Source organism: Colossoma macropomum, unplaced genomic scaffold (assembly GCF_904425465.1).
Source record: "Colossoma macropomum unplaced genomic scaffold, Colossoma_macropomum, whole genome shotgun sequence".
Taxonomy (NCBI): Eukaryota; Metazoa; Chordata; class Actinopteri; order Characiformes; family Serrasalmidae; genus Colossoma; species Colossoma macropomum.
Window position 1 is genome coordinate 21,202,733 of NW_023494787.1, and position 20,361 is coordinate 21,223,093.

Sequence of the window (20,361 nt, forward strand, 5' to 3'; positions counted from 1 at the left end):
TCTGGGCAACAAATAGCAAATCAGCAGCTTCAGCAGCTCAATGGTTGGTGGTTGCTGCTCTGCTGCAGACATTTACTGTGTTTGATAAATACACATTATAGAACATAGAAGTTTTTCTTTTTTTCAAGCTGTGTCATGTCTGCTAGCCAAAATAGTCATAGACTGATTTTGCTCATTTGCTTATTCCATAAGCTATGTGCTTCGCAATCCTTCTCTAATAGAGAATGACCTCACATCATCAGCTGTAATGAAGCTCAAAGGTCAGGCAGCCAATAAGAACGCAGCAGGGATCAGTAGCTTTAGGAGTGCATTTTAATAAGCCTCATCAATAATTCAAAAAGCTGCAGGTAATTACTATCTGAAATGAGTCCATTAATAGAGGTACACCATGTCTGTTTTTTTGGTACTGATTATGTCTTGTAGTTTATGAATTTGGGAAGCATTCTTCTAGTATTACTGCTGAGAAGCTGTTGATATATGTGTTGAATTCACATTTCCTATGTCAGTCTGAAAAAGCAACACTCATTAAATTAAACTGCCATTTAAGTACTGATGTTAAACAGTAATCTTTGTTTTTCTTGTGCAGAGCTACACTTGTGTGGTTCTTCAAATGTACATTGTGTCCTGACTGCCTCTCTATGCTCTAAATTCCCCATCAGATCATCTCAGCTGCGCAGACACTAGCCTTGCATCCTAACAGTAAGATAGCCAAAGAGAACCTGGACGTGTTCTGCGAGGCCTGGGAGTCGCAGCTGAGTGACATGGCCATCCTGCTGAAAGAGATCAACGATGTGTTTGAAGGCCGCAGAGGTGGGCTATCTCCTCCATCTCCAGCTTACCTAAAGCCTGCCGTGAGACGCTATTTATACAATTCACACTGACTTCTAGACCTTTACCTTCCTCTCTACACCATTTATAAAAAATCCACCTATAGCAAATCACTGGCCCTCTCTGGGATCTTGCACAACTCTCACTGTGGTACAATATGTTATTCTGAATTTCATAGTTCACTTTATCCTAAAGCGCCATCAGTGCAAGCTTTTTTACTGGTACACAAAAAGGGTTTTGTTACTGATTTATGGTCAGAGACCCCGAGGACCATGGGTTCTTAAAAAGGTCTTTTTCCACTTGGTGAGATCCGTATCATCTTCACCTGCTGAGCCGTGCCACTGTGACATTTACACAGCACAATCCACAGAAGCCACATCCATTTCCCTGAAGTAACAGAAGTGGCATACACCCATGTTGCTATTAGTTTTAAGATGGACAGCAGTGCTTCTACTGAGAAGTGGTCCTGCCGTTCATGTGTGTTTTTGAGTGCTGCCCACTCCCCGGAGCATTAAACACTTGAAACGTAAAATAGTCCGCTTTTTTTCAAAACTGCACCCGAGACGTAGCTCTCTGAGACAGTGGTATTTGTCTCAGAGCCTGAGAGAGAGAGAGAGCGGCAGGAACAGCTCTGCTGGAAACACCACACCTGGGGAATAGCTTTTGATAGAGTGGAAATTTTCTATTGTGTTTGTGTCAAATACCAAAAGAGTGTTTCTTTGTACTTTTAAAGATTTGCAGTTTGCTCCTTGCTGTTTTGTTTGATTGTCCTGCTTTCTATTTTTTAATAACCATGTTTATTTGTTGTTATTCAACTTAAAATAAATGAATTCCCTACATTCTCTCTACACTTCATTTCAGGTGATAAAAGAACCTATCTGTCATTACCTAGACCAGGGGTAAGTATCTCACACAGTACCAAAAAAATGATATTGTGGCAAGTGAAATCATCTTGAATCTAGTCAATAATATTATTGATTGCATTATTAATATAATATAATATAAATGAATATTAATATAATAGATTAAGTTCAAATATTGTATATATATTGTAATATTATTGAACTTAATTCTATTTTTCACTCGTTTTTACGTCATTTTATTTAGTCAAGTTGTCTTACTTTGATGACAGATAATTTTGGTTGTTTGGAGCGCAAGCCAAATTATCTGCCAATAGATTTTTTTGCAGTGAAAAATAGCTTTAAAAGCTCAAAATAGCTTTAAAGCTCCATGGTGAGTTTATATTACATCATCGTACTGTGAATCTATTCTCTTTCAGAAGCACTCAGCTAATCTGAAGACAGTAAAGGCTGCCAAGCTTGATGCAGAGGTACGCAACAAGCAAACTTTATTCACTGATGTTCCCAGGGCCATGTGTTTCTTCAGCTCTTGATATGATATGTCATGCCTTAATATGATACAGCAAGGAAACTTATAATAGGGTTCCTGAGGGCATGGTTACAGTCTTTTGGTTAGGCTGATTATTGAATAGGAACACATTTTGGCTGAGCCAGCCTAAGGGAACTATTTAGCTAGCTAAACAAATTTTGAGTGTAGAATACATATACATTTTGAATAACAGCTTTGTCTGGGGTAAATTTGGTGAATTGGCCTTTCTTTTCTGCTGTAGCCCTTAACTAGCTTTACTGTGTTAAATGTGCAATGTGTAAGATTTAGGGGGATCTATTAGCAGAAATGGAATACAGTATATAAAAACATGTTTTCGTTAGTGTATAATCACCTGTAACTATAAATCGTTGCGTTTTCATTAGCTTAGAATGAGCCCTTCATATCTGCATAGGGAGCGGGTCCTCTTTCACCAGAGGTTGCCATGTTGCGTGCCATGTTTCTATCGTAGCCCAGAATGTGCAAACCAAACACTGACTCTAGAGAGTGCCTTTCGTGTTTTAGGTTGAAACAGCAGTAATTGAATTTGGTGGTGCTATAGCACCGGGTGGAAGACATAGAAAGAACAAGAATCAGTGGTTGCTACCAGTGCTGTGTGAGAAGTTTGAGAACCAAAAATTTGACAAATGAAGGATCATACTTATTATTTAGCGCAAGAAAAAGCAAGAGAGGGTAAATCCTTGTCATCAAAGTGAATGCATGATGGTTCTACTACACTCTGGGAAAGGGAGAGGTGAGGGAGAGGTATTCAGTTGGTTGCAGTCTGCAACCTCATCGCTAATGCCAGTCTTACACACTATACCTTTAAGCCCAGTTTTAAAGTAAGTGATACACAAAATGCATGCTGCGTCAGTTCACAGTCATATCTGCTCCTGAACAGCATGATGAAACATGATTGAGGCAACAAGAACAATAACAAGAGTTATTTCCTAGAAAATGAAGGAACATAAGACCCTGGGAATATAGGGCTGCTACTAAAATTACAAGCAGGGTACACAGGGCCTGGGGAACATTGGTCCCTGGAAACACAGGGCTGTTTCCTAGACATTTCAGTGAAAAATTGAAGGGCCCAGGAAGCATAGGGATAGAAAAAAGCTGTTCTTACTAAGAATAAACAAAAGCAAACAGCTACCATTCAACATTATGCAAATGATATCATGCAGCTTGCTGGGTTCTAGCTTCCAGCCACTGTTTGATACATCATCATATTTTTGTTTAACTGTTCCTCTTATAGTTAAGATAATCGTCAATAAGATTTAAGATGCTGTACTGACAAAACTAGGTGTGTATAAGACTAAGACTGTTTTATTCAGGAGCAGACCACCATTGCTAAGCTGGGGCTGGAGCTTCGGCTGCTCACCTCAGATGTGGACTCTGAGCTAGAGCGCTGGGAGGAGCAGGAGCATGAGGTGGTGCGGCAGTGCCAGAGCATGTCCAGCATGGCCTACTCCATGTACCTCTTCACCAGGTACTGACCCAAACAACACTTTGTTTCAGCAGCTTTTAGAAAATTAACTAAAATGCTGAGATTGCCAAGTAAAATACAACTGCTATGCTAACAGTGTTGCAAAAGCTTTTTAGCTTTAATTAGAATTTTATGGAAAAGAACAGTGAATTCTGTTAAGATGGTTTTAACACTTTTGTCTAACTTCTCAATGTTATGGATGTAACGACGTTCTGACGACGAATTGCTTGGCAAATCAATTTTAGACAGTTTTCTCTTTACCGTCTGTATAGTTGATGAGCTAAGACACTTTTGGTGTCTGAAATTTAGCTATTTAGTTTTGCACTGGAACTACAAGGCTAATGTAGCTAACAAGCAATGGAAACTTTTTTTAACACTCAATACTTTTTGAGGCAAAAGTGCAATGATTTAGGTTTGCAGTTTGCACAGTGCTAATTGGCGGTGTATAAGCTTCCATTACTTGTTGGCTATATTATCCTTGTGTCTCTGACACAAAGCTAAGCAAATTTTGGACACCACTTGTGTCTTGGCTAATCCACTACATTTAGGGTGAGGTGTACATTTTGTTTCGCTGAATTATTCTTTTAACTCTCTGCCTTTTGGTCTGCTGTTAAGGGGGGAGGGCCTGCTCAAGACTACGTTGGACCTGTTCCACCAAGCTGAGGTACATCATCCAGTTCAGCTTCTTGTCTTTTTTTTTGTCTGAAAAATTCAGGTTCTGTGTTGTCATTAAGAGCAATGAAGTCCCTAGAAACGACAGATCAATATGTTATTAAAAGCGCCAGTCATCATTTGTCTGTGAAATGCAGTGTCTCACCCTCTGCCCCTGGGGGCTTTTGTAGAGAGACTGAGGGGAAACTGCTGAGCTGGCAGCTTGTCTGTCAAACAGTGCGAGCCGTTGGCCTCCAGCCAGCTCTATGACCTTCCCCACACCGGCCTCTTCTCTGACAGACTGAGCCAATCTGCTTAGCCACATAATAAAGTAGTTCTGCTAAGAACACCGAGAACCTCTTAGGGTACAGTACAGTTTGTATCTACTAACAAGGTTCACTCTGATCTGCTATAGGTTAAGTTATTAATTTATGATACTGCAGTAATCGATCTGTATGCTTCCGTTTTGGTAAGTCCATGATGTTACGCCAGGTGAAGTTATCTGTGCTCTGATGTAAAGGCCTTTCCCAGACAGGGCTGGGAAAGCTTATTCTGGCTTATTCGATTTAAAACCTTACTCAATTTAACAAAATTCACAATCCAAAACCATGAAAGGATTTATTAAAATACCAGCATTTTCTTCTGATCATCATCCAAGACCATAATCCATAATCCAACACAATCCAAATTGTATTTATTTGACCTAGGTCCTGCCCAGGGAACATTGTTGCTCTGTGTCTGTGTTCGCTGTTAAGTAAGATGTTGTTTTTACTAAACAAAGTAAGTAAACTGGCTTACTTCAATTTATGGATACCTTCATTCAATGACAAATACGGCTTTAAAAGGATATGATGTGCATTTTTGTATCTGTGAGAAACTGTTATATCTATTTGTTATTTGTTTTATTGCGTTTAGAATGGTAAAAATGTATTTTTTAACAGGATCAATAATTATGCCACCTAGAAAATGTCAAGCAGCGCAACCACACTAGTCTTTGTACTTGGACACCATTATAAATCTTTGTTCTTGGACTCAAGTTTATACATCTTTTTTTAAAATAAACAAACATGATTATAATAGCAATATTTATGAATGGGCTGTTGACCTTAACACTGCATTAAGAAGGTTACTTGGGGTCCTTTACATGATGCAGTACCCTCCAGAGTCTCACAACTTAAACAGTAAAAATCCATAATTTATTTGGCTTTTTGCTTAACAGGAGACACAGTATCAGTTACTTGTATCCTGACATTCTTTGTGTTTCTTTGTGGTCCTTTGGGGCACACTTATTAAAAACCTACACTATACATGATTTATTTAATTTTCTTATTTGAAATTACTTGTGCCTCAGCCGACAAAGTAAACAAATACCAAGATCCGTATGTTTGAATATCCATGCCAGTCCTTAATTGAAACGCCCTCTCTGTTTTTAGGTTCTGTCAGAGCAGGGTCTTCAGCTGTGCTCCTTCCTGCAGTCCTTCTCCACACAGGTAAAAAAGTGCAGCTATCCTGTCCTTCTCCCTCATCATCCCCCTCCACCACTGCTCCTGACCCCACACTTTAATTCCACTTGCCTCTCTGTCTGTCTGTAATGAGTGCCATCTATCTCAGAGGGAGGATGGTCATGCAGCTATCAGTGTTAGCTAACCCTACGTGCCTGGGCCAAGACAGAGGCCACTCATACATAATCACACTGCCCTGCGTCTTAGCCCAGCACCCCATTCATTAATATCCTCCAGCAGGTCCACTTAGTAATGTAATTTCTAAACTGTACAGAGCTGCAGTCCAGGAGCAAGTAGCAAGCAAGCGAAGTTTATTTATATAGCGCTTTTTACAACAGGTGTTGTCACAAAGCAGCTTTACCAAAAAAAATAAATAAATAAATAAATCAGCATTACAGAAAGAAATCTGGGTCCAAGCCCCCATGAGCAAGCCAGAGGCGACAGTGGCAAGGAAAAACTCCCTAAGAAACAGATAGAAACCTTGAGAGGAACCAAGACTCAGAAGGGGAACCCATCCTCTTCTGGTCAAGTGCAATTACTGCGTATCACCCAGCTCAGGGTGTACCTTTTAGTATCATTAGCAGTGTGAAACTTTTAATACTTTTCTGTGGAAGGCTTTTTGTCTTGGCTCTGGGCAGGGACAAAACACTAACTGAAGGTTTAGGAGCTTCTTAAAGAGCTATTTGTGCAGGCATGAGGCTTTTTCTTCTACATACCACCAGTATTATTGATCATACAATCTTGAATATTCGAGTCTCCAGTGTGTGGGGGTATGAGAACCATGTGCCTAGAACATTTCTAAACACCCACTCCAAGTATATTGTTTTGTATTTAAGAACAGAAAAACAATTAATTGTTAACTCTGTTACTCGCTGCACTTATTCTGCAAACAATACTTAATAAATTTTAAAAAGTACAGACTCAGAGCCCCCTGGTGGCTCGGGGGCCCTAAGCAACTGCTTATACTGCTTATAGCAAGGCTGCCCAAAGTGTGGCCCGCGGCCCAGATTTGACCAGTTTGATGTGCATCACCAGATGTGTACGAGGTCATTTAAAATGGACTGTGGTCCAATCAATCAACATTTGAAATTCTTTTTGGAAATCTTGGACACTGTGTTCTCTGGACTAAAGACCACCCAGCTTATTATCAGCGCACAGTTCAAAAGTCAGTATTCATGATGGTATAGAGTTGCATTAGTGCACATGGCATGGGTGACGTGCACATCTGTGAAGACACCATTAATGCTGAATGATATACACATTATGGCAACATATGCTGCCATCTAAGCGACGTCTTTTTCAGGGAAGGCCTTGCTTATTTCAGCAATGCCAAACCACATTCTGCATGTATTACAACAGCACTGCTCCGTATTAAAAGAGTCTGGGTGCTAAACTGACCCGCCTGCAGTCCAGACCTGTCACCCAACATTTGGCGCATTATGAAATGAAGAATACAACAAATGAGCCCCTGAACTGTTTTGCAGCTGAAATCCTATATCAGACAAGAATGGAAAAACATTTCACTTTCAAAACTACAACAGTCGGTCTCCTCAGTTCACAAATGCTTACAGAGTGTTGTTAAAAGAAGAGGTGATGAAACACAGTGGTAAAGATGCCCCCGTCCCAACTTTTTTGGAAAGTGTTGTTGGCATCAAATTCAAAATGGGCATATATTTTTCAAAAAACAATAACATTTCTCAGTTTCAACATTTGATATGTTGTCTTTGTAGTATTTTCCTTTAAAAATATGGTTTACATAATTTGCATATCATTGCATTCTATTTTTATTTACATTCTGCACAGCATCCCAACTTTTTTGGAAATGGAGTTATATATTTAATGTACAGCATACTATATTTTCTTTTCAAAAAATATATTTTTGAAGAGCGTTGAGTTACAAAATAGAGTAATGTTATAAAATACATTCTTTAAACCTACCCAACTTTTTTATTTATATACTACTGTTTTATTTTTAGCCCTCAGCCTATCATAAACATTGCACTATGGCCACCCAACACATACGTTTGGACACACCATTGCTCATAGCAAGAAGCAGCCCTGGCAACAAAGGCTGTGGTGTCACATACTAGTTAATGTATTTAATCTCTAGTCTAGAAGTGTTTAAAAAGATTACATTTAATTACACTATAAATGAAAATGTAAAAGTGCAAACTGTAGTGCACTTTTCTATTTTTTTATTTTTTTTATTTTTTTGAGTAATAAATAAAACATTCAATATCAAGTGTGCCATAACATTTGCACAGGCCACATTTTCCCAATACACTAAAAATTCAGCAAATAAACAGTAATTGGGCAAAAGTGTGTTCTGTATAGATGATGTATACTTATTTTCCAACATAACGTAATTTAACCAGAGGGCACCCAAACTTTTGCACACGTTTGTACAGAACCAGTCAAAAAAAAACAGAACTTTTCCTTGTTTTCACTATTTTTCATGATTTAGAATAACAGTGAAGGATCAGAACTACAATATAACATATATGGAATTTTGCAGGGATCAAAAGTACATAAAACAAATAACTCTTTTAATCAAACAGGACTCTGTTTGCTTATATGCTAATTAGCTAGCTTCATGAGGAGCCACCAGGGATGCCTTTTCAACTGTGTTATAGTTCCCACATGTTCACTTAGTGGCTGAACTAGTTGTTTGAGGGGGCAATAAAAAATAACTATTTTTGTTTTGAAAATATATTAAAAGACCTCACTAAATTTCTTAGAAACACATTTCAAGCATTTCAGCGTAAGCTGGATCAAGCTGTCTTTAAGTTAATGAAAAACATACATTCTGTCAGGTGTAGTTGCATCCAAAACCTGCCAGGAAGGCTTCAAGTCATAGTTTGCTTTGTCCGATATAGAGGAGAACATCCTGACCTGAGCTGACAGTAATTCAGGAATGACTGAATTTTGTTTTTCTTTTGTAGCTGGTGGATGAAGAAAAAATGCTAGTGCTGTCTGAGATGGAGAAGTTGGCAGCATCCTGTCAGCAGCTACAAGTCTGTGCAAAGACACCTGTCCAGGGGAAGAGTGCTACCTTTCAGAAGGTGACATGTTACTAGAACCACCCTGCAACAATATAAGATACAAGAAATTGCTGTGTAGTTTGAAAGATTGAACACTCATTGAACTTTAGGCCTAATGTGCTTCTCCTTTCAACACCATTTAACCTGGCAAAATAGCACACCGTCGAGAGCCTGTTCTTTGCTTTGATCAAGCAAAGGTCACGGCCAAAGCGTGGTGTTAATGGATTTACAGAGAGAGAGAGAGAGAGAGAGAGAGAGAGAGAGAGAGAGAGAGAGAGAGAGAGAGAGAGAGAGAGAGAGAGAGAGAGAGAGAGAGAGAGAGAGAGAGAGAGAGAGAGAGAGAGAGAGAGAGAGAGAGAGAGAGAGAGAGAGAAAATGTGCTGGAGCTAAAACATTGGTCTCAGAAAAAACAAGCTCAATCAAGATCTCCCTGTTTGTTTTCTGTGGTTTTCACAAGGTTTCCAGGCATATTATTTTGCAGGGAACTGCAGAGAAACCTATTATGTGTAAGCCAGCCAGCCTCCCTGATCATCTGTCAAAAGAACTCTAGATTATTGTCTTAGGGTGGACATGATTGCTTTTCTGAGATTTGAGGCCAAACAAGGAGGCATGGTGCATTTGTTAAATGTAATTTTGGGTTTCTGACAGTTTTTTTTTTGGTCTTGCTCAGGTGGACACATCCATACAGAACACCAAAGGCATTATGACAGTTTTGGTCTCTCTCCTGCCACTGTGTAATAAGCTCATCAGAAAGGTGAGATAATTAGAGGGGATGAAGCCTTAGCAGAGCTGATTGCCCTGAATAACATTTTACCACTAGTAATAATATTATTAGTACTGCTCTTCTTATTATTGTTTTAAAATACTTTCGTGTCAGCATTCTTTGGTCTTACTAATAATCCTTAAATTCTGCGTGTAATATTAACTATTTTGAAGATTTATGTATAGAAGAAAATGTCCCACTTAAGAACAATGTTCATTTACTCTAAAGCTGAAGCCCTATCTGTGCATGAGTTTATCTTGTACAGGATGACAGTTAGGGGAAATAAACTGGAACAGCAGACAGTTTTGTTTTTATAGCACAAAAAAAAGAATCTTTAACGGGAACATCTTGCTCCCACCCTACCTGGGGAAAGAACAGTAATAGCTAACACTGGTTGTACTGTCAAATCTATACACTACACAGCTGTGCACACACACTCACTCAAATGTCAATGCAGGATTATGTGTAGAGTTAAGCAAAGCTATGTGTTCTTCACAAGAGTGAAAATATAAGCAAAACACTCATTCTTGCCAGCATACAGGCAAAAACCTAATTGCATACATTGCTAACAGATAAACAAACATTACTCATTGTTGCCCACTAAACATGTTAGAGCACCATTGATTAGTTATTGTGATTATATGAACTGCTTAATTACTTTATTAATCCATTTAATAAGAAAAATGATAGTAAAACAACTACTACTACTACTACTACTACTAATAATTACTATTATTATTATTATTATTACAATAATAATAATAATAATGACAGTTTAACATAAATAGTAGCATTCAACATTTCATTGTTAAGTATAAATGATTATTAGACACGACATAAATCAGATCAGGTGTGGGTGTAGTAACACTACCTCACTGCAACACTTCCACAAACTCATCTCCAGCAAGATAGATAAAAATGATCACCACAGCTCACAGCTAACATGTAATGCTAATGCTAGCTAGCCAGTGAAACTCTAGTGAACAATATTTCTGGGGCAGTATTAAAGGGGGCATTTTGCTCCATGTCTGGGAGGACTTAAAAGTCTAACCTTGTATTTTTCACTGAAAAATAAACAAAAAATTTCCTTCTGAAAACCAAATGTACTGCATGCTCCACAACACCCCTACATTAGATCATAGCCATAGATCATAGATTTAGTAGATGTGTTGAGATGAAATTGGGATCAGTTGATCAGGGGAGAAAACTGGGGGGGTGGGGGGGCATCTTCCTCCAAGTTACCCTATCAAAAGTACCCTATCCATCCTACTGAGATAATGATACTTTGATTAATTTTTATCCTCCTCCCTCCTCCTCTGTCAGTGTAAATCGGAGCGCAGCAGTCTGGGCTCGCCACAGCACTGGAGAGAGAGGCAGATCAGCACTCCAGTTAAAGAGGACGCACTGAACGGCAAGGGCTCGAATGGCTTCGGAGTCAAATCCCTGGAACAACACATGGCCAATATGACCTTCCTAGAGAGCAAGTAGCTCTGGGCCCTTTTAGCCTTCCTCCTCTAACGAGACCTGGAGTGTTATTCCCCACACACACACGTGCACACACACACACACACACACTCTCTCAAAAAGCGCATTGCAGTGGACTCGCCCACTGTGTGTCTCTATGTGTGCTTTGCCCAGATGTTTTGTGGTGTACAGTAGCTGTTAGTATATCAGCCTCACACCGTACATATACATACACCAAAAAAACACAGCCCAAACACGCTCTCTCCCTCTCTCACACATAAACCAGTGCATGTTTTCAGGTCAATTCCAAACTGTGTAGTGGCTGTTGAACAAGCTACCATTAAGATGAAGTGTATAATTTATCACCATATATTATCATGTGTTATCAGAATAGCTTATTTTGAAACGCAAATTATAGTCACCTCAAATGTTTCAATGTAGGACACTCTCACACTGTATTTAATGTATCTGCCTCATTTAGACGTCAACACCAAATATGTTCTCTATTATGATCATCTCTCTCTACTGGGCTTTCTGACAAGCTGCCAGCGCAAGGCTACAAGGCAACGTCTCATGGACTTCACATTTTCAGCGTTCCGAACATTACTGTGTTTTTAAAGGGCGTCTCCAACGAGTCATTTTCCAAAAAGTAATTCTGACAGATCTGACTTTGATCCAAAAGTGACATTTACGGTATTAAAAGGAAGATTTTCAGTTTTTTTGGTTCACTTGTGGCAAGAGTGACTGCCTTGTTGTATGGACTGCCCTGTAGGTCACTGTGATTTGTATTGTTACTTGAAACATAATGGATGTTGAGCTCGGGTACGCTAACTCCAAACGGTCAGAATGAAGCCTGGGTATAAAAATCAATAGACTTGACTGGTGTGTACTTTAGAGCAAGTGGTTCATAAGGCACTATCCATTGCTACCTTTCATTTCTGTGCACTACAAAGCCTCATGCTTCACTCAAGATTATTTGGGCATATACAATAGGCTGGAGTCTAAAATGTTTCTATTCAGGTGTGATATATAAACACACTTTTAACTGTACTTTGAAAATAGAAGTTCATACCTTGCTGAAACCTTTCTCAAAAGTACACTGCAGTCAAACCATAAGCTTTAGAGATGCTTGAGCAGCTAAGAGTTTGAGTGGAATTAGTTTTGGACCATTGATCCTTTTGACAGTTGAATGATTGTTAAACTGAGAAATACCTAAATATACATTATTTTTCTTAAAGTTTTGGTGGCTGTGTCATTTATTTATGTATTTACAAAAATAAATCTAAAAATGTTTGCACAACCAAATACGGTAATAAATAGACAAGTGGTGTCTGAACTGACCCAACCAGTAAGTCCAAATGAACTACTGTTAAGATGTGGTGTTAAAAATAGTTAAATCTGTGAATATATTTTTTTTTCCTTAACAGTTTGTCCATAGAAAAAAGCAGGGGCTGTAGACAGCAAATATGAGAAAGGTAAAACAAAATGCCATGATGGCTACAGTGCTTTTCTCATCTAATACACAAAAAATCCTTGGAAATTCTACTGGACATGGTAATGATGAGCTTCAGTCGGTGTAGTCAAGTCATGTCAGACTTCACCAGGTAGACTGCGTGATCACTAGCTGATTGAAACTTTCCTGAGAAAATTTCTTTAAGGCTGATCTCGGCAAGGCTTTGGCTGTTGAGCAGTCCGCTTAGAGACAACTTCCTCATATTGTTCTCTAGTCAGAAGGCCATTGGTGATGCTTTTGCTTTCCTCAAGTTTGGGTAGGATGACTGCTATATACCCTTCAGTAGAGGGCTGGATAGGGAAGGACACAAAACAATGTATTAGACATTTGCACAAAAAACATACTATTAAATGAGCAGTGTTGTAGTCTGTTACTGTACTCAAGTACTTTATTAAAGTATTTCCATTTTTGGAGATTTTACTTACACTCCACTACATTTTGAAGTAAAATATATTACTTTTATCTCCTTTACTTTATGCATTAATGTGTTAATACTGGTTACTCTGCAGTGGATGCACTTAATCCCTCCCCTAAAAACAGACTATCTAATCCTAGCTAATCATGCTGATCATCAGCAGCTAAGCAGAGAACTTTGTGTATACTACTTCCCAAAATTTGGATGCATTGATCCAAAGGGCTAAGAATTCCATGGGTTAAATCGTCAGCTATGGACTTTTTGAATGCCATAATTGACATTGCATGCTCAATAGCTTGCCAGACGTAGCAACAGTAACCAAGGGGTGTGACTGGGCCAACTGACTAATTTATTTGACCTGTTGTACCATTACAGAAATTAGAAAGCTAGCTATAGCTATACTGCTACATAAAAGTGTCAGATGCATGTACTGTTGCTTTGTCTATGCATGTCAAGACTTTGATACATTTAAAAGCCAATACTTTTGGACTTTTAATTCAAATAGAAATATAATTAGAGGACCTCTAATTGTACTTCAGTATTATTTTAGGGTACTTTGGGGTATTTCTACTCTCAGGTACAGAAGTACTTCGTCCACCACTATAAACGAGGGATGGATCTCTAACAAATTTGGAATAGGTAGTGCCGAATCACACTTCAGTAGTATTGCACTGATGTTACAGCTTGTGAGCCCTGTTGAAAAACAGAGTGGCCTATGTACTTTACAAAACTGAAAAAATAGTAACTTCAAGTTAAGTTAAGGTTACCTTCTCCAGTAGCAGGTCAGGTTGCTTGAGGATATCCTCATTGACTTCTAATAGACGTCCTCTGATACAGCTGTGGGAAAGGTAAACCAAACAATAAAAAAGCTAGAACGTCACGATAAACACATTCAGTTAGTGCAACATCCATCAATGTCATTTTGCTTGTCTAGGAAAAGCCTGTAAGTAGATGTAACTCACCTAAAAATGGTGTACTCTATGTCGTCTGTACATGTTATTCTACACAGTGGAGCAAACTCTGTGAGGAACTGACCACCCTGCAGAAATCGTCAAACAAGTTGTTAATGTGCATTCTTACAGCTCTTAAACACTGCTGCTGCTCTGATGTTAGACCCTCAACAGCAAAAAAACACTCACTCTCTTTGACTTCCCAGATACTTTGTTGTTCAGGCGGCTGCATCCATCACTGATCCGGTAGTTGATGCTCTTGATTTTCCCCCCATTCTGAAGAATGGGGTGAGACTCTGCAAGGGTGATAACACAGATTCTGCAAAGACATATTTTGTTAGATGACCCCCTCAAAATAAATTCATCACAGAAGATCTCAAATTGTGAAGAATATCTCTACCTGTTTGAATGCTGAAGAATGCAGTGGTCTTCACATGGTTTTCCTTTCATATCTAAACATAAATGCAATATAAGTGAACAGATGTATATGGTTCCAAAGTTATGATTATACACCGATCAGCCATAACATTAAAACCACTTTCTTGGTTCTACAATCATTGTCCATTTTGTCTGCTCCACTTACCAAATAGGTGCACCTTGTAGTTCTACAATTGGATCAATGACAAATAAGGTTTTCAAATTGACAGTTAAAATAAAATAAAAATCGTATTAAAAAGGACCGGATGTGTATTTTCATATCTACATATATTTGCATTTATATATATGTGCATTTTAAATCTTAAATATTGTGAGTGTTATCAAAGCTTTTCATTGCCTATTTAAGGTATTAAAACTGTCCTGGTCTGGTTGCACCATTTGACTTTTCAGACTAATTTCAAATTAAACTGGCACACATTTAAACACACAGAAACTTTTGTCTTGAACTTGAGTTTATACTTACTTTTTTCAAATAAATAAACGTTATTACAATAACTGCACATTTTCATGGTTTTCCTGAGGACACATCACCTGACATGGTAAATGAAACCATGCTAACCATGACTCAAAAAATCTGTGAACTGACCTTGGCATTGCACCATGACGGTCACTTGGGGTCTCCCTTATGGTGCAACACCCTGGCCCCCCTTTCATAAAGACATGTCAAAATAAAAGTTTGTTTTGGTTGTTCCGACTGAAATGTGAGGAAATAAGAGAATTCTATATAGATGCTCTGCAAATTGTTTAACATAAACGAGATATTGTTGAATAATTTGATATGTCATGTATTTAATTATTTTGTGGGAAAATAATGGACTTAAAAATGCATGTCATGTCAATGACCCAATTACAGACTGGAGTCCATCTTCTTCTCTGCATACTTTTTTAGCCCCCTTTTATCCTGTTCTTCAATGATCAGGACTCCCACAGGACCACAACAAAGCAGATATGATTTGGGTGGTGGATCATTCTCAGCACTGCAGTAACACTGACATGGTGGTGGTGTGTTAGTGTGTGCTGTGCTGGTCTGAGTGGATCAGACACAGCAGTGCTGCTGGAGTTTTTAAACACCTTAGTGTCACTGCTGGACTGAGAATAGTCCACCAACCAAAAATATACAGCCAATAGCGTCCTGTGGGCACTAATCAAGAACTAGAGGATGACCAATACAAACTGTGCAGCAAAAGATGAGCTATTGTCTCTGACTTTACATCTACAAAGTGGGTGTGTAGGTGTGTCTAAAAGAGTGGACAGCGAATGGACACAGTGTCGTACAAGCACAACACACACTAACACACCACCAGCAAGTCAGTTGTCACTGCAGTGCTGAGAATGATACACCACCCAAAGACTACCTGCTCTGCGGTGGTCCTGTGGGGGTCCTGACCACTGAAGAAAAGGGAGAAAGGGGGCTAACAAAGTATGAACAGACTCATACTACCATCTAATTGCAGAGCTACAAAGTGCATTTTTCTAGTAAGTGGAGCTGATAAAATGGACAAGAGTGTAGAGATACGGATGGGGTTTAAATGTTACGGTGTACATCTCTGCACAGTAATAATAAACTGCCCTCACACTGTCAGGTAAAACTATGATGTGTAGACAGTTTAACTTCCAACCAACGTGATATCTAAGTCACTATAAGATCTACAATTTTCCAAGTGCAAATGCACACGATATCAGATTGTGTAAGATGTACAGCGCAGTTACTTTCTCTTCACTTCTACAAGAACAACACTGAAGTCTTTTTCAAGCTCCTTACTGTAATAACTTTAACGTTTTCTCAGTGAGGTTAAGTGAATGAGCGTTAGCTAAGCTACATCGTTACTTCGTACAGCAGTTTAAACGGTTGAACTGTTCACTTTCTTTCACAGGCTAGCGATACTGCACACACAAAGCAGTCCAAACGGCGTTACCTGTTTTATACCATCGTGTATAATATCGGTCAATGACAGATGGAGCTTTTTTATCTGCTTCTTCCATGGCAAAAACACAGCAGCCACTTCCCAACCACCATGACGGACTACAACTTCTGTCCGCCTACAACTACAGTCCGGCTGGAAAAAAGGGCGTAGCGTGTACATAAAAAGGCTTAGTTGATATTCTGTTGTGTCTTTGTAAAACTCATAGTGTAGTTCTTTTATTGTCATTACAAATAAATACGTAAGGTTTGGTTTTCGCAAACATGCATATGAGTGTAAGATATAATCTGTTGCGGAATAGCTGAGTAACACAAAATGTTTCCCGGTTGGTTTGGGAAAGAGAGCAGACAGACATGGCGGCCTCCGTGCTGCAGACGTGCCATGTAGCCTGCTGTGCAAACAGGACTCCTCATGTTCTCTCATGGAGCCGAAGAGACTTAATCGCCTTCGGGACTTGCAACTCAGTTGCCCTTTACGATCCACAGGTAACCACGGTCCGGCGTGCTTTATACTGGAGCCAGAGCTGCTTCTGGACATGTGTTAGCTAAGCTAGTTAGCTAGCGGAGCTAACTATGAGGTCTGTTTTGACAGATGTAGCTAGTGCCTGCAGTCACAGATTTAAGTTACTGCAGTGCAGGAAAACTGTGTAAAGCATTTCCTTGAATATTTTCGTGCTTCGATAATGAAAATGTTGAATTTTCTTATTGTCTTATTGTCACTGTCACTTTAAAGGGGCATTCCACCATTTTTTCAACATTTAAAATAGTTAGTTGCAGAGACTCTGATTTCTTTACAGTGGTGGCAATAGGAACCAGGGGGCTACAGTACAAATATAGGTTAGCCATCTTATTTACTATCCAAAACCACAAATGAATTTAGTTGAAATAGTGACAAAGTTTTATCAGGGCATTGTTTTGCTTCACAACACCATGCATGTACCTCTCTGCCATGAATGGAGTAAAATAAATAGATTAAAATAAATGTTAGGCTTTATCACAAAACTATCATAACACAGTGTGTCAGACATGGGGCAGCATATGTCTAACCATTTCATGTAATAACTTTCCGTGAGGGAGCTTTTAGAAGCATTAATCTCTTTGGATGTCTGGTTCTTATCAACACCTCTATGAACAATTCTGACTCTGTAAGTTTCTCTAGAACTGAGCAAAGTTCCCCTTTAATTTGAGGGAAAATTCAGATGAGAAACGTTCTCTCATCATGTAGCATCAGATAATTTATTCTCATTATTGTTGTGGGATATATAGTTTGAAGAATGAAATGACTCCAAAATACTCCAGGACCAAGGTTAGGAATCATTAGGAGACAGGGTGTCGATAATAAGGACTGTATTTTTTTATGTAGTGATATTAAATTGATTAAAACATGAAGCGATTATGGAGTGGTATTATAATCAGTTTGTGCCCTCATAATTCATTTTATTAGAAAGACCTACACTTAATGGCCCTTTGGTCTGTTTACTCTATAGGTCCACTGTTGAGAAGTATATTTGCAGACCGTTATCATGCACAATTTGTCAGCCACTCTCTTCCCCATTAATCATTGGTTAGTTTCTGCTGTTTCTGCTGGTGACCACAGCAGTGATACTGACATGGAAAAGGCGTAGTAGTCTACAAGTGTACTGGGTGCAGCAGCATTGCTGGGTTTTTACACATATCGATGTCACTACTTTCCAAAGATATCAAACCAGGATCTGTTCTGTTGTTCAAAACTAGCTATTGATGAAGAGTTAAAGTGTGGCTAACACAGATGGTGCATGGCAACATCATAGACAGGCTGTAGTCTGTAGTAGGTAGCCCTACTTGTTTTTAATAAATTGCATTATGAGTGTTTATCATATTTAGATTTCACAATTGCTAAATCTCCCACTGTTCAGTGTCTGATTGCAAATTTTGTTATAAAAATATGTTTTCTCTGTGCTACAGCATTAATGGACACTGTTAACTTAGTAGTTAGTTGTGATTCTTTAATGTCTAAAATTAATGTTGACTAGCTTTTATAAACCCCTTCATATCTGTACTGTTATAATTGTAGCTTGTTGGCTTCCAAATATGATCTGTGGTTTCAGGATTTAGCTGAAAACAACATAGATTTGGTTCAGTTAAAGACTCTAACAAGACAAAATGCTTTGTAGGCTGTGGAAAAATACCTCTCATTTTTGTTCTTCTCCAGGAGATAAAGATTATTGAGCTCCTGAATAAGCATACTGGAAGGGTCAATGCTGTCCAGTGGGTTCATAGAGAAGACTGTGGTAAGTCAGTTTTCACTGTCTGCTAATGAACCATGTCAGTCTATGCATCTCTGCTTCTCCTCATTGGAGTACATTTGCTGACCTGAGAGAAGTATTGGAAGAGAGAACTGTTGGCCTCACAATCATTAAGCATTGCAGTTTCTCTCTTTGCTTCTGCTTCCCGTGATGAGATTTCGTTCAATGACATGTGGCTGTTGTATCTTATGGCAACCATGTACATACATTCACAGGCCCAGAAAAGCAGCTTGTATCAGGAGGGTCAGATAATGCTGTTATTTTGTGGGAGGAGCGAGATGGCAAGGTTTGTTTCTTTTGATTTTTCTTCAGTGTGAACTGTGTGGTCATGCATTTCCATTAATATAAATGTTAATATTATATTAATTTATTGTAATGTTTTATTTTAACATATGCTGTGGTATCAGTCTAAGTATAAAACATGCAGTGACACTGAACTGAAGAAGTGTTCTGATAATATTATAACAAATGTTAATTTTATAAACTTGTGGTCCAGTATACGTCTTCTGCAGTTTGCTCTGGTCACTCGGGACCAGTGTGTGCAGTGGATGGTGTGTCTCTGGCTTCCGGACAGTCACTTCTAGCCTCTGCATCATCAGATTCTACTGTCAAGCTGTGGACATACAGCAGTGGAGAAGGTGAATGTTTGCTGATATTGACTTTAATAAATTTTGATAAGTATTAGATGTATGTATTAGATTGTTTTTTTTTTTTTAAGAAAAAGAATGAACACAGACTTGAGTTTCCAGTAATGTTTCAAGCCTGACATCTGCTGGTAGGTTTTTGTAAAGCAGAATATTGAGCTATGAGGGATGCGGCTGTTTGTTTGGACTGTTATTCATAATGGGTGCCCCCATCATAGGCAGATGTGTAGAGGTCAGAGAAATTCTTTGCATAGGCTTGCACTTATAAACTAGCCTTACTGACATGGACTTGAGTTTGGAAATGAGGAGGATGGGCTGGTGCTGTCACTGCCCCTTATTTATTTTGACCTCACTTGCATAAACAACTTTTCTTTGAGGGGATTTCAGCAGCAGGATTTCACTGAGTGAGTTCTTGTTGATTGCAGCTGACAATCAATTAGGATTTTTATTGTTTACATTAGTCACGCTTTTGCATTTGAGGTCTGATAGCGCCCCCTAGGCTAGACACATAGTTTAGTGTTTTTCGGTCATGTTTATGTACATATTTGCTACAAATCTGATTCATCCTAATTATGGAGAAGATTGTCCCAAATAATTCTGACATGTCATCTCAGTGTTCCTGTAAAACCAGAGCATGATTGAAAGGGCACATCATTTGTTCCTTGAAATGTTCCCCCTCTCTCTGTCCAAGAGGGAAGATGAGTGATTTTCTGTGACAGTTTTGGAGAGAGTGTCTGTTTGTCTGCAGGAAGTATGTCTGTGATTTGAAGGTTTGAAGAGAGGGGCGTGTGTGCTAACGCACTCCGTCTGCCTGTAGGGACGGGAAACTGTGGGTATTAAACAACTTTTGACAGGCTTCCTTCTGGCCTAATTCTGGACAGCACACACTCTTTCTTTCATTCAAAGAACATTACTGATGTACTAATTCATGGGTTAGTTTCTCAATCCCAGGTTAAAAGATTGTTTGTAGTGGGGCAAAGCTAGTAGGTTTCACAGACTGCACCCAGACAAAACTAATTGCTGTTGAGAGAATTACAGTAATATCCTTCATAATTAACATTTTCAGAAGCTTGG

The 20,361-nt window shown here is 38.8% G+C and overlaps 3 protein-coding genes across 4 annotated transcripts in view; 2 read left to right on the forward strand and 1 right to left on the reverse strand.

Annotated features, from left to right (window-relative positions):
- Window positions 1-12,345, forward strand: part of ctnnal1 (catenin (cadherin-associated protein), alpha-like 1) — a 63,084-nt gene extending 50,739 nt beyond the window's left edge. Inside the window, exons 11-19 of one of the 2 annotated variants that reach the window (XM_036566412.1) lie at window positions 660-810; window positions 1,690-1,727; window positions 2,108-2,158; window positions 3,549-3,703; window positions 4,316-4,364; window positions 5,785-5,841; window positions 8,796-8,915; window positions 9,565-9,648; window positions 10,981-12,345. In XM_036566412.1, the coding sequence (XP_036422305.1) occupies window positions 660-810; window positions 1,690-1,727; window positions 2,108-2,158; window positions 3,549-3,703; window positions 4,316-4,364; window positions 5,785-5,841; window positions 8,796-8,915; window positions 9,565-9,648; window positions 10,981-11,145 (870 nt within the window). In that variant the 3' untranslated portion in view covers window positions 11,146-12,345. The remainder of the gene's footprint in view (window positions 1-659; window positions 811-1,689; window positions 1,728-2,107; window positions 2,159-3,548; window positions 3,704-4,315; window positions 4,365-5,784; window positions 5,842-8,795; window positions 8,916-9,564; window positions 9,649-10,980) is intronic. The other variant, XM_036566413.1, reaches the window with a different exon arrangement.
- Window positions 12,346-12,488: 143 nt separating this feature from the next.
- On the reverse strand, window positions 12,489-16,468 carry abitram (actin binding transcription modulator). The gene is made up of 6 exons (XM_036566414.1): window positions 16,354-16,468; window positions 14,400-14,451; window positions 14,189-14,318; window positions 14,012-14,088; window positions 13,817-13,886; window positions 12,489-12,924 (listed from the first exon to the last, which is right to left on the reverse strand). The coding sequence occupies exons 1-6, from the start codon at window positions 16,418-16,420 to the stop codon at window positions 12,775-12,777; spliced, it is 546 nt and encodes a 181-aa protein (XP_036422307.1). The 5' UTR covers window positions 16,421-16,468; the 3' UTR covers window positions 12,489-12,774.
- A 244-nt stretch (window positions 16,469-16,712) lies between these two features.
- The window catches only part of elp2 (elongator acetyltransferase complex subunit 2), a 30,942-nt gene continuing 27,293 nt past the window's right edge, over window positions 16,713-20,361 (forward strand). Inside the window, exons 1-4 of the mRNA XM_036566415.1 lie at window positions 16,713-16,844; window positions 18,550-18,628; window positions 18,859-18,929; window positions 19,140-19,281. Of these exons, the coding sequence (XP_036422308.1) occupies window positions 16,713-16,844; window positions 18,550-18,628; window positions 18,859-18,929; window positions 19,140-19,281 (424 nt within the window). The remainder of the gene's footprint in view (window positions 16,845-18,549; window positions 18,629-18,858; window positions 18,930-19,139; window positions 19,282-20,361) is intronic.

Bases quoted from the DNA above. Each gene is read 5' to 3' on its own strand.
- abitram (XM_036566414.1), bottom strand. From the start codon at position 16,420: ATGGAAGAAGCAGATAAAAAAGCTCCATCTGTCATTGACCGATATTAT. The intron at 14,319-14,399 runs GTAGAGATATTC...ATGTCTTTGCAG, and splicing joins ATTCTTCAGCATTCAAACAG to AATCTGTGTTATCACCCTTG. The intron at 13,887-14,011 runs GTGAGTTACATC...CCTTTCCCACAG, and splicing joins ATAGAGTACACCATTTTTAG to CTGTATCAGAGGACGTCTAT.